The sequence below is a fragment of the Anopheles funestus genome, chromosome 3RL, assembly GCF_943734845.2.
Source record: "Anopheles funestus chromosome 3RL, idAnoFuneDA-416_04, whole genome shotgun sequence".
Classification (NCBI taxonomy): Eukaryota; Metazoa; Arthropoda; class Insecta; order Diptera; family Culicidae; genus Anopheles; species Anopheles funestus.
In genome coordinates, this window is record NC_064599.1 from 31,177,825 (window position 1) to 31,191,152 (window position 13,328).

At 39.6% G+C, this 13,328-nt stretch overlaps 4 protein-coding genes across 4 annotated transcripts in view; 3 read left to right on the forward strand and 1 right to left on the reverse strand.

Annotated features, from left to right (window-relative positions):
* LOC125770927 (Down syndrome cell adhesion molecule-like protein Dscam2) overlaps positions 1-13,328 on the forward strand; it is a 369,720-nt gene that overhangs the window by 137,005 nt on the left and 219,387 nt on the right. The gene's annotated exons all lie outside the window — the stretch shown is intronic.
* LOC125771032 (helix-loop-helix protein 1) lies at positions 227-2,351 on the forward strand. Its single transcript, XM_049441215.1, has 3 exons — positions 227-834; positions 917-984; positions 1,550-2,351. Exon 3 carries the CDS (start codon positions 1,550-1,552, stop codon positions 1,970-1,972), a length of 423 nt encoding a protein of 140 aa, XP_049297172.1. The 5' UTR covers positions 227-834; positions 917-984; the 3' UTR covers positions 1,973-2,351.
* Positions 4,323-10,093, reverse strand: LOC125770964 (uncharacterized). The gene is made up of 4 exons (XM_049441097.1): positions 9,768-10,093; positions 6,223-6,559; positions 5,837-6,130; positions 4,323-5,648 (listed from the first exon to the last, which is right to left on the reverse strand). Exons 2-4 carry the CDS (start codon positions 6,539-6,541, stop codon positions 4,849-4,851), a joined length of 1,413 nt encoding a protein of 470 aa, XP_049297054.1. The 5' UTR covers positions 6,542-6,559; positions 9,768-10,093; the 3' UTR covers positions 4,323-4,848.
* Positions 11,232-12,889, forward strand: LOC125770584 (uncharacterized). Its single transcript, XM_049440319.1, has 3 exons — positions 11,232-11,897; positions 11,939-12,096; positions 12,171-12,889. Exons 1-3 carry the CDS (start codon positions 11,690-11,692, stop codon positions 12,306-12,308), a joined length of 504 nt encoding a protein of 167 aa, XP_049296276.1. The 5' UTR covers positions 11,232-11,689; the 3' UTR covers positions 12,309-12,889.

Here is a 13,328-nt window from a genome sequence, read left to right on the forward strand (position 1 = left end):
GTCCAATCTCTACAATAAAAAATATAAAAATAAGCTAAAATCAGCATATAAAGAAGGAAAAAGTTCCCTTTTTTCAAAGATTTGGAAATGCAAAAAATATGGTACCCTCAGAAAAATCCATTAATAATACCGAAAGAAACTTAATTCTCTCACACATTACACGGGTAAAATATTTGCTCAAATACATTTTAACCATTTTCGCTATATCATTTGTCACCATCCAACAAAGCCATTCGTGTCGGTTTTTTGCTCAAACTGCTTCGTTTTAAATACTTTGAAACATATTTAAAGCCACATCGGGATGCGTCTCCTTGTGATTAAAATACAATCCTTCGTATGGTGTGCACCTGCGATCTGCAAAACGGATGTTCCCATCTGCAGTGCAAATAACACTAAAACGCCCCTGCTCATGGTGGGCGTGTCTATAGAGATTGTCATCCTCCAATAGCAACGCAAGGATGCTGTAATTTCAAGATGGCTGCCGATGGCGGACTGCAGCACAACTGATGCTATACGGTCAATTTCAGGACCTACTTTGCCGATGTTTCATTCAGTAAGAGTTTAGAACCGAATCGAAGTGGATGTGTGAATGAAGGGTTGAAACGGTTTTCCATTGCTCACAAAGAACTTGCATTAATGCTGTGCGGCTTAATGTACTTGAGGCAAAAATAGTGCGGTGATTCAGGGCAAAAAGGACTGTTCCGGTTGCAAGGCAGCTGTTTTGCGTGTGGATAAAGGACACTTTGATCGTTTAAAGGTGGTTACGAACAATTATAAACTCTGTGTTTTAATGTGATTTTAACCTCTTGCGGAAGTACGTGTCAAATGCTTTCGGTTGCTTCTTATCAGCAATTGTTCTGTTCTAGAGTTGTGATATATTAACGATTTTTGGTGAAAATTTTACATTAGATTACAGTTAAGGATAATTTTACACTGTTAGTTCTAGGTGCGAACTAAATTATGTACAACTAAATGCAACTTTAAGTAAGTAAAACCACGTGCGTGTGAATGATGGAACCTACAATCATGGTCAGTGACAAAAAAAATACGCAAAAATGTTTTTCCAATCGATTTTTAAATGTCTATTAAAGACAATTTTATATTTTGAGCCCATTAGAAACATAAAATGTGTCAATTTCAACAAAAGTAAGGAATCCTTTTTTATGCAATATGAAAGAAGTTTAAAAAATACTTTGAATATCAAATCACAAAACCACGTTACAAAAATATATAAAAAAAATCAATAGAAAAGATAATTTAAATATAAGCTATCCTAATGTTTGTTCTATCATAAAATAACCGCAATTAATAACTGTTTCCAAACAAAAAGAATCAAACAAGTTAAGGAAGTTAGTTTGTTAGGCTTATCAACATTAGGTTTCGTTTTAAAATCTTTTTTTTTTGTATTGTAATAGCTAACAATTCAATCGATCACTACAAAAAAGGGAGATAGTAAAATCTTCTAAAGTATAGAATAGTAATAGAATAGTATTAGAGACAACATAATTTTGTAATGTTTCAAACAAAAAACCATAACATTTCATTACAGATGGTTTATCAGATGAAGGACCCGATGGAACTATCCTCGTGTGCGGTAGGTGTACGTAAACCCCGCACAAAAGGCACCCAAATTTGCGCTCCAAACCATGACCATCTGCCCGCCGGTCAACCACCAGTGTACGGTAGTGTCGGTCCGGTCAGACAGCGCAAGCAGCAGCAAGATCCGACGGTGCAGACGGAATTTTCAAACCTTACGCGCGAGGAACGGCGTAGAAGGCGGCGGGCCACACTCAAGTACCGTACGGCACATGCGACCCGGGAAAGAATTCGGGTCGAAGCGTTTAATGTGGCATTTTCCGAGCTGAGAAAGTTGCTGCCAACGTTACCACCGGACAAGAAGCTGTCCAAGATCGAGATACTGAAGCTGGCGATCTGTTACATTTCCTATCTGAATCATGTGCTGGACGCTTGATTTTGCTTTTGTTATGTTGATTCTAAGTTGCGGTACATAATTTATTGATCTCTATAAAAAAAAACACGAAGGAACAAAAACGAAACCCCGTGCGTGTGAGTGTGTGACGAATTGGAAAGAAATCAAAGGTAAAAAATAGTAACAATTTGTGTGATTTAGATAAGGAACGTGTCATAAAATATTTATGGAATGATCTACCTTACATGGAAATGTTGCTAATGTTCGAGATAATGTCCCTGCATCAGTGAAAATGGGGTCGATCTTTATGGTGATTTTCAGACGCAATTATTGCAAGTTATGCGTGAGAAATATGATTTAAAATAAGGTGGCCGTGATCGCTAGAATCGCTAGCTCCAGGTATTTATGGCCCAGCGCAGTGGACATTGGTCGGTTCTGCGGGCCGAGATGTCTATTCCAAAGGCAGGAAGGCACATATGGCTCTGCTTCGTTGCTTGACTAGATTACTTCGGTGCTCCGGTGCCAGTTACACGCCTGCTTGATACGTATTTTTCGGACCAAGAGTGCTTATACCGAAAAACTTCCACCACGATCACGAAGTGACACGGCGAGACGGTCTGCGCGGAGACAGATGCGAACTGTATCTCTCCTGTTCAAACAAGTCTACCACGCTAATCCGATGTGGAGTGGATGAAGGCTGGAAGGTTTCTGCGGTCGTTTTACTCCTTCAAATCGGTCAAATCGATAACCTGGTTGTCTATGAAGATCTTTCCTTCGATTCAATATAAATAAAGTAATAAGAAATTAGGAGAAAACTTTTAGAGACTCCGACCTCCTCGCTAGATTCTTCAGTCATTCTATCCTGTAGAGCTACGTCTTGTTGCATATTTAATATTTTCGTTTATTGTATTGAAGGCTTAGTATTTCCTATATGGTCCTTTCCAAAGTGCAAATTTGGTCGGTGGTGGCAAAATCTTCTTCACAGCTTCATATACAGTCTAAAGCAGTGATGTTAAACTCATTTTGGCTTGCGGGCCGGTTTGCAAACAACAATTATCTTGCGGGCCAAGATAAGTCAGAAGGGGAGGGAGAAGTCTTAAGGAAATAAAATTTAACAGTTGTTTGGACTGCAAGAGGAATTCAAGAGCGTATTACTGAAATGTAAAAGAGTACACACAAAATATATACAAAATATTCCTCAATTTTCTAAGCCACACATCACTCTAGTCAGATAGTAATCGATGTTCTCGTTCTTCCTTCGCGGGCCGGATTCAAAGACGCGGGCCGTATGTTTGACATGTCTGCTTTAAATTGAAAAAAGAATAAAAAATCTGAAAAAAATAAAAAAAAATTCCAACTCGAAAATTTCATAAGGCTTACCCCTTACGTTTTTTTTGGGAAATTTTGCAAAAAAAAATAAATTGATTTATTTTAATGCCAATTGGTTGCAATGTGTTTGTTTTCACTCAAGTAATGCTTTGAATAGAAAAAAGAATGAAAAATAATATAAAAATAAAAAAATCAAAAAAATGAAAATTTACTAAGGTTATTTTTTGCACCAAGTTTTGCCTATAACTCGGTCGGTATCCAACGGATCGCCAATCTTTAACCTGTGGTCGATAGATGGCACCAAATGCCTATGTTTTCTTCTTGGACGGTCATGCCCTCAGATGTCTGTGGCAGAAGTTGTTCGAGGAACCAAGTTCCATACCCTGTTTGAGAAAATGTAAAATTTTCTTCATTTGGAGCAATTTAGCAAAAGTTATAAATTTGATAAATTTGAATGCGAATTTGTTGCAATAAGTTTCTTTTCAGTCAAATAATGCTTTAAATTAAAAAAAGAATAAAAAATCAGAAAAAAATAAAAAAAAAATTTTCAACTCTAAAATTTCATAAGGCTTACCCCTTACGTTTTTTTTGGGAAATTTTGCAAAAAAAATAAATTGATTTATTTTAATGCCAATTGGTTGCAATGTGTTTCTTTTCACTCAAGTAATGCTTTGAATAAAAAAAAGAGTGAAAAATAATAAAAAAATCAAAATAATCAAAAAAATGAAAACTGACAAAGGCTCATTTTTGACCCAAATTTTGCCAATAACTCGGTCGGTATCCAACGGATCGCCAATCTTTAACCTGTGGCCGATAGATGGCACCAATGGCTATGTTTTCTTCTTGGACGGCCATGCCCTCAGATGTCTGTGGCAGAAGTTATTCGAGGAACCAAGTTCCATACCCTGTTTGAGAAAATGTAAAATTTTCTTCATTTGGAGCAATTTAGTAAAATTTTATAAATTGATTTATTTTTCAGTCAAATAATGCTGTAAATAAAAAAAAGAATAAAAAATAATAAAAGAATAAAAAAACATCCACAATTTTTCCAATCTTCTAAGCAGAGGCGGATCATCAACTATGCGCCTGCGGGGGTGCCCGAGGTTAAAGGGGCCGCGAAATTTTTGCCGCTTGTTGTTGATGTTGTACACCTTACTTCTTTACTTATCAAAAAGACAGTACTGAATCTTTCCGAATTGCACAAACAAAACATCCCCTATTAAAAATGTATAAAGCTTTAAGCAGTTCCCATATTTTCCATCGATTCGATATGTAATAAACTACCATAAATGCAACCTGTTTTATGTTTACCACCAGGACAGGAAGTACGAACTACAAATCAAACCACACTTCTTCTCGCCAACCATAGATATGGCATAAGATCTCTCCCTAGAGATCGAATCGAATGTGTTTCTGCTTTATTTTCCGACATCAAACTAATAAGTACACGGGCACTTGACACAACACTGGCTATTGGTGAAAATCGACATAATCAAAATCATTGGCTAATAAAGGGGGGTGAAGATAAGGCTATTAATGAATAATTGAGCTGACGTAATTGGGATGTGTCCCTGGTAGAACCGCAGTTCTTACTGGTACACGGTTTTGAGCAGTGGGTATTTTCGCTTCTCGATCGGTTTATTGTACGCCTGTTGATAAACGCTGATCAGTCGCCAATAGTCCGGATAGCCGGAACCCTTCTTCCAGAATGCGAACGGTGGCGCTAATGTATCGATGACGTAGTTTTTCTTCGTGTACGGTTCCCGTGGTTTGGGAATGTGGAGCAACTTTTTGTAATCGGCCGGTTTACGCTGATGCTCGTTACCGTTCGGTCCGGTATCGAAGCTACTAAGCGTACCGGACACATTGCTCTGCGGTATACCCGCCTTGAACGCACACCGATACTCCTGATGGAAGTTGTACGGGAACTCTTCCGGCACAAACTTGTGACAGAAGCGTTCGATCCGTTCCGCGTGCCTGGCCGCTGCTTCGTGCATTTTGCGCTCCATCGAGTTTGCACTGCCACCTTGGCGTTGGAGTTCGGCGAGTTCCTTCCCCTGCGAAGAACCGTGCGATCGTGCTGATCCTCGTACTGCGGGCAGGTTGTTATTGTTGATCTCCATCGTGGTAGGTTCGCGATCGTGGTGTTTCTGTTGCTGCTGCTGCTGCTGCTGTTGGAGAGTCTGTTCACGCCGGTCACGGCCACTGCCATTCTTTCGCTGCTGCTGCCGTGCAACATTCGGAGATTTCGACGATCTGGCCGAACTATTGCCACACTTGCAACGGTTGCTCGTTGGGCGGACCAGACGCTTGTGCTGTCGAATAACATCACGGTCGAAAAAGTCCTCCTCGCCCAGGGTGTTGGAAAAGACGCCTCCAGCGTGTACCACTGCACAGCACAAGTGACGCACAAAACCAAACAAAAGAGAATAAAAACGGATTAAGCAAAAGGGTTCCGGACAAACAAACGAAAAAAAAAAACAAAAAAACCCTCATCGAAATGGCATTGATTTGTGGTGTGAGGATTATTTGAGTAGTTCCCTCGGGAGGACACACAGCAGCTACAAATAAGCTTACCCGCGGGAAGGTTTAGGTCTTTGGCAGGTTCGACCACTTCAAATATTGGTGGCGCTACCGAGGGTTTCGAGCCGTCCATGTACGTTTGGGACCGTGGTTCATGTTTGGTGCGAAACTCCCACCCGATGGCCAAATCCATCGCACCGACCTTCTTCTTCACACGCATACTTTCTGGCCGCTCGGGTGTATCCAGCGCGCTCGGTACCTTCGGTATGACGCCACACGTTTTCGGTCGATACACACGATACTTGGTACATTTGGTAGGCCCTGCCTTGTAGTTCTTGCAGCCAACACCTGTGAAAAGCCGAACCGAAGAGAGGATGGATGGGTTTTTGTTGTTGTTGTTGTTGTTGCCTCCAGTGGTTCCAACTTTCGACCATACGTACCGGTTGCGTACGGTCCTACGCTTAGCTCCATGCCCGGGTTCGGGAAACCGGCGGCTTGCGCTTTCCGAAATGCAATATCGATCACTGCATCCGGTAGCGGCTGATGTTCGAGATTTTCCTGTGCCATTTTCCGCGCCGTTTGAAAGTTACAAATGGCCGGAATGAATTGGGACTTGGTGGCGGCTGACTGGGCACCGAATGATCGTTGCTGTCGATGGTGACTCATTTCCTCATGGTCGGGTCGGGGCCCTTCACCGGATTCCAGCAGTTTCAAATCCCGAAACCGGCTGATCATGTCGGGCGAATGTGTGCCGTTCATGTTGACGAGGTTGAAGAACTGTAATCAAACCAAACAAACCAAGAAAAATAGTAATTTCTTAAACAAAAGTGTTTCCAACCGAATCGTAACTTCCATACGAAATTTTGATTACGCTCAAACACTTCAGTTTTAGATTAAAATAGCACTTAAAAGCATGAACAATATTTCCAATTCAAATGGAAATCAGAGAAAAGGGTAATAAGGCCGCAAAATCGTATTCTTTGTGAGAAACACCTGCTCCCGTAAGCTATAAATAAGGCGATTAATAATTAATGATAGCAAAATTCCTTGCAAAGCCATTCACTTAATAACTGGGAGTGTTTCTTCATGAAGAAGCTCCCTTTTAAAACTTCCGATGTTAAAGAAAGGAAATGTGAAAAATAGTCAATAGAAAAAAATATATGTTATTTTACCATCGGAAAATAATTGCTCATGTTTTAAAATAATGTTTTGTTATAACAAGCAATTGTAAGTGTACATTAAAAATTTAACAAAAAATAAAGTATCAAAGATTATACATTCCACATAAGCACACAGTAGAATTTCGAAAATATTTATCCGTTCACAAGGCCTAACTATTCAGCTTCGGGTTAAGTAAAGTTAAGGAAAGCCAGAAATGGCCGGATAAGACCTCTCCTAAGGTTGTAGTGCCCCATAAGAAGAAGAGAGAATTAATATCAAATTTTCTTACGATGTCAAGCATTTACCCCGCGAATCTAGTAGCTCATAATATATCACACGTAAAAGGTCCCACCAAATGCAGAGCATAAAATAGACATTCTAACTGTTTAGTTTTATCCCCAGTTTTTGTAACGCATTTGGGATTTGTCTGTGAATTTCTAAGGACTAAGGACTATCATAATGGACAATGTAGAATCCCTTCGGATTTGATTTTGTTGAACAATTGTTCACAAGCAAATTGTTTCATGATTTGTACCGGTCATCAAAATAAGGATAGTTTGACTGTTGCCCAATGAGCATTGACGGCAAGAACTGGAGACTTTGCAATTTTGGTTTGCCACACTTTTCCTTTTTGTCATACCTTTTTGAAAGGTAAAAATGATTGTCTAAAAATGAATGTAGCTGAAAAATACATTACCCGAATTTCCAATAATTTGAGGTCCTTCCTAAAGAGACTTGTAGTATCAGCTTGTTCTTGGTTATTTTATCAGAATTGAAGGTGTGATCGATACTGATAGTCCGTTTGTTTTGGGTGAATATTTTTGATAGTATTGACAATTTTTCTGTCTGCCAATAAGCAAAAAAAAATATTTTCTTTTCCCTTGCGAAACTGTCCAATTTATTTCGAATGCCTTGGAAATTTTAATTGTCTTACCCTCCAGGATTATATTTATTTCTCTTTTAAAAATAAAAAGAAAATGGGTTTTAAAAATGTTTAAAATTTTAAATGAAGCAAAAAACTAACACTGCCGATTAAAAAAAGAAAAACATCCCTTATAATAAGAGCTTTCCATTTTGGGTAGATTAAATTCCATGGTAACATTATTCATTCCATCCATTTGTGCTTTGATTGATGACGAGCGTGTCATAGCGGGCGTACTTCGAGCAGAGTGTTGATTAGAGCCATCCCCTTAACAGCCCAATCGAGACCGACCGGCTCACCCCCACACACACACACACACAGGGTGCAAATTGTAATTGAATGTTGTATCATATTTTCATTTTACCGCACACAATTCACACGCACTTAGCGGCCACACTTTGCGATGACTTTCACACGATGGCGCACCGCGCCCTGTCAACAGACACGCTGGTATTGCCGGGAGGCGCGTGTGCACTAGATGTGCATAATTTACTTACACCACCGAACAATATTGTTTAGCACCAGCCCCTGACCATGACGGATGCCGGAAAGGCATCCCCGAAAGGTTCCGGGTTATACGCGGTTACGCTTAGTTTGATGCGGAGGGTTGTAAATCCAGCCCGAAACGCTTGATGGCCCGACCCTTGCAGGTGGTGCTTACCCGGAAAAATAGATCCGTGATCGTTTCGAGAGAGAGAAAAAAAACACACGACCGACCAATTACATTGTAATTATGGGCGTTTTGCATTCATACAACCCTGGACGCATGGTAACGTCGATCTCGTGGTAAATTTGACGATTTTCAGTGAATTAGAATTGTACCATTGAAAAGTTCCTGCGCCGGAACAATTCACCCTTCTCACTCGGTTCCCGTGTGAGTCGTAGTTATTCGTAAGTTAATCCCGAAATCAACACGTGTTTCAATTACCCTACAGCGCCGTTTAACGGTAAGGGAGGGTTTTTCCTCGTTTTTTTTTTGGTTACATTTTTGGTCCTTAAAGCAATACAGAAAATTGAATACAGAAGGGTGAGTGAGTGGGAAAATGCCATTTAACAAGGAAAGATTGCTCCTTCAACAAGGCGAAATATTTTGATTATTTTTTTGTAACAAAATTTTACACCTAAACAATATGATTTTTTTGTTTGTTTGCTGTGTTTTATCAACAAAACAATTGTTTGTGTTTTTTTAAAAGAAAAATTCCATCAGAATGTGTGTCGCATTTTTTGGTTGTCTCAAGTCTCACAAACGTTGTGGCCACTTCTGTTTGTCCTGTCTCTCTTCATGTCCAGTCTTGTGTCCTGGTGCTGAAGGGGTGAGTTTTGGGGGGGGAGGGGGGGTAGTTTGGTTGTGCAGCTGGTGCAACAACCTTCCCCGGGGTGGTGGATGCGCATCCGCCAACGTTGAAACACTTTCACAAACAGTCGACACATGTGCAAACGGTGGCAACAATCTAAAGCAAAAAAAACAGGACACCAACCTGCCAAAATGGGATTTCACAATCTGTCTAGGGAGCAATTTATCACTACCGAGGATTTTGTCCCCGGTACGCCCCTATCGACAATGTACCAAAGGTAGGGTGGCTGTTTGTACTGCGCTTAGAAAATTGTTAAATACGAAACAATTGATCGCACCAGCAAGTGGTACCGGTGGTCCTGTTGGGAAATTATTTGTGCGGAAAATTACCATCATTACATTTAGGTCTCAAAAACCCCCAAACGAATCCGTCGTACGTTTGCAATTGATACGAGTTTAGTCTGGGGAACTAACAGGAGTTAGTTCGATGGGCGTATCATCTTTGTTCTTCGAAGGTGATCTAAATCGCTTTTCAATACCCATCGAATGTTCACTTTATATTCACTAAAACAAAAAAAATAGAAGGACTCTCAATCCACACCACTTACCCCACTCCCGGGTTTGGCTCGGTTCGAGGTTAGTAACTTGAGACAACTATCCGGCGTGAACGCGTGTTTCGGTACGAAACACAATTAAACAGCACTGGCAAAATGAAACTGGTTTAATATTAAATTAAACGTGCAGCAATGAAATTTTTGCGTAACGAAACACCACATTTAGGCACAGGCACAAAACCCCTAGCGTCTTCGAAAGAACTGGCGCGTATACACACTGGCAGGTAAGAGCGGGCCACCACACAACAAAACGGCCCACAAGTTGTGTTATGTGTGTGTTTTGTGTGTGGGTGAAAAAAGGAATTGATTTTCTTCGTCGAAACAAGCACAAAAACGCCACGCAACTCGTGTTGTCGAACGATAAACAATGCGCCCGTTGCCGTGGGTTATCGCGCGGATGAGGCGCGTTTCGGCGTTTTCCGCCAAACCGATGGCTTGATACCTTCCAACGGAAAAGGGTTTCCGATGCGCTGTCCCGTATATATACATACATATCGAGTATATTGGTATTTTCGGTAACCATAACCTTTATGCGATCGCGTGCGAGAAAGCTGGCAGCAGCAGCAGCATTCCATCATCGTGTAAATTAAGTTGCTTTTATTATAATGTTTTAAAATTTTCTAATAGCTTTTCCAAGTGGAAAATAAAAAAAAGTCCATCTATTGGCAACAACAGATTTCATGATATGATTATGCCAGTAGCATCTAAACCAGCAGGAAACCGTGTTAAATTCTATTACCATTACCAATTTGTCTCGCTCTCTTGGTTAAGCTGATAGATACTGTGTTGAATGAATATGACCCTCATCCTCCTAAAAAAAGGGGGAATAAAACATTGATATGACTGTGTATGACTGCATAAAAAAACCTGTCCAGAGTTCCGAGGGTTCAACTTACGAGACCATTGCGTAGGGATAATTGTCTCCCTTTACATTGGGACACAGGGATTAAGTGTTTAGTTGGGATTGAAAATGGTGTTTATTTATAATTATTTTTTATCCCATCCTTGGCATAGATAAATGATATTACTACGCTGGTGGTGTAATCCACCAATTGAGCCGGACATATGTTGGATCGGTTGTTTTTTTTTGTTTGTTTGTTGGAGAAATCATTATTTATGCTCGATTTAGTTTTGATAAGATGTAATCGTATGCTTTTCAAAATGATTTCAGATGACAAAACAAATTCAATACAATAAAATAGAAAAAACGGGAAAATGGGAGTAAAACAGGAAAATTTAGACCTTTGGCATGTTACATGCAATGTTGGGTGACCTAGGTTAATTGTTAACAAGCAATGTAATTGGTTGTTGGTTTGACCGTAACAAGAATAATACATTAACTAATAAAGGCGCTGGCAAACGCATGAATTGAATTAAAGAAAATTCTTTACCACGGCAGTGTGGTTTAGTAATCGCGAAACGATACTTGTATTGCAGCCATTGAGGCGCATAGCAGTAATTCTCATTAAACTGTGTTTGTTTTGTTTTATGAAACACATTTGTTATTTTGTTATAAATAATCATTCAATTATGACTAAATACTTTAAAAGCCCGACATTTCCACAAAGTGAACAAAGCAGTGTAAAGTGGGCGAACACTACTACTAACCGTTTAAAACAGCACCAAAATGAGACCGTGTCACAAACAGCAAAACCCGTGCACAAGATTGAAGGAATGTTAAAGAACAAGCTGCTGATTAATTATCGTTTGCGTAAGGCGGTCGATAACAGCACAATCAATGGTATGAAGTATCTCGGGACGCGTTGTAATACCTATGGCAGGTTAGCAAGCCAAAGCAAAAAAAAAAATTAAGACCTCGTGTGAGAAAGATTTTCCTTTTTCCTTTTTTTCCTTTCTTCCATTCTTCTAAGGGTAGAAGCTTTTGGGTGCTGGTGTTGTGTGGATCATTCGCTTCCATGATCTTGATATTGCTGTTCACGATAGATACGTACGATGATACGATCAGTGTCAATCCGGACACGTCCTATCTTCGCTGGAACAGCACCTTTCCGGCCATCTCGCTATGCTATGCGAAGGGCCGCACGAATCAAATTTCTGCCTTTCTCAAAGAGCACTGGCAAAGCACTAACTTTACGCCCGCGAAAAGGTGTGGGTCCATTTGTGGCAGGAAAAGTTGGGTTGGAAAACAGTTTGCATAAATAACACCGATTTATTCATTTCCAGTACGAATTATTTGTGGCCAAAGATGGCCCAAACGTACTTGTTCCTAAGTCCGAATAGTAATCTCGATGAGGACATAACAGCGATCTGTGCGGGGCTTAACAATACGTGCAATCTTAATCTAAAAGTGATGAAAAATAGAGTAAGTTATGGAGGAGGTGTTTTGCTTTATTTTTGCGAAAATAAATCATTTGGGTATTATTTTTTTTTTCGCAGTTTCTTCCTTCCAATTGCAATGAAGTATTATTTGATGTGAAATTCGTAGGGAAATCATATGATTGTAATCGTATATTTCGATACACTCTGACCGAGATGGGAAATTGTTTTACTGCTAATAGCATATTCGATCAGTAAGTTCACTAATTGTTTGCTTCGCGTTAAAATTAAACTACCAATTTTGATTCCTTTCCAGTGAGCTAACGTTTGATCATTTGCCGTTAAAATTTAACGTCTGGACACGTAAACGAAGTTTGGAGTTTCGCTATCGAAACCTCGACACGATCAACTACATGGTGATAAAGTTTGCAAAGTAAATGTTGGCCACCTAAAAGTCAAATATATCGCTTTGCCACGTTTTTCCTTCTCCAGATGTACATCCACAGCCCAGAAGATTATCCTAACTTTGTGGAACCATTTTATGCACTGAGGAAATCTGGCTTCGTGTCACATTTTATGCTACAGGTAGTGTTTAAAGCTTAGGCGCTTTCAAACAAAAAAAATTGAATGCTTTGGATGAACCTTTCCATTTGCTGTACTTTAGATTACCGAAACAGTCAACCAACCGGAGGTGAAGGATGAATCGATTGATAAGCGTAAGTGTAAATTTCCAGAGGAACGACTATCGCCCGTACTGGCGTACAGTTTTTCCCAGTGTTTTCTTTACAATCGCATCAAGCTCGAGCTAAAGTTGTGCAACTGTACGATTCCAACATCACCGAAAGCATGTACGTCCGGTTTAATCGAGTTATGAATTAATTTGTTTCTAAATCTAAAAGTTGTTTTTTTTCAGATGAGAAATTTTACTGCGATTTTAAAGGTCTTCTCTGCATAAACAAGGGTATTTATTCTGTAGTGGACTATTTAGTATTATATGTCTGATATTTTTATAAAAAAAAACACTCTTCTTCATCTATTTTGATTCTAAAGCAAATGTGAAACAATTAACAAAACATGTGCACACCGTACACAAGGATCGATCATGCATACAAGCGTGCGAATCGTTGGAAACTCATGTGATTGGGTTAGTATTTTTTAAAAGTAATTTTGAATGCTATTATTATAAGCTTTGCCATATTTTTACCTGTGTGTAGTGAAACATACAATCCTACGAATTCAAGCTCCGATGCAGGAAAAGTGATCCTGGAAGTGTTGAAT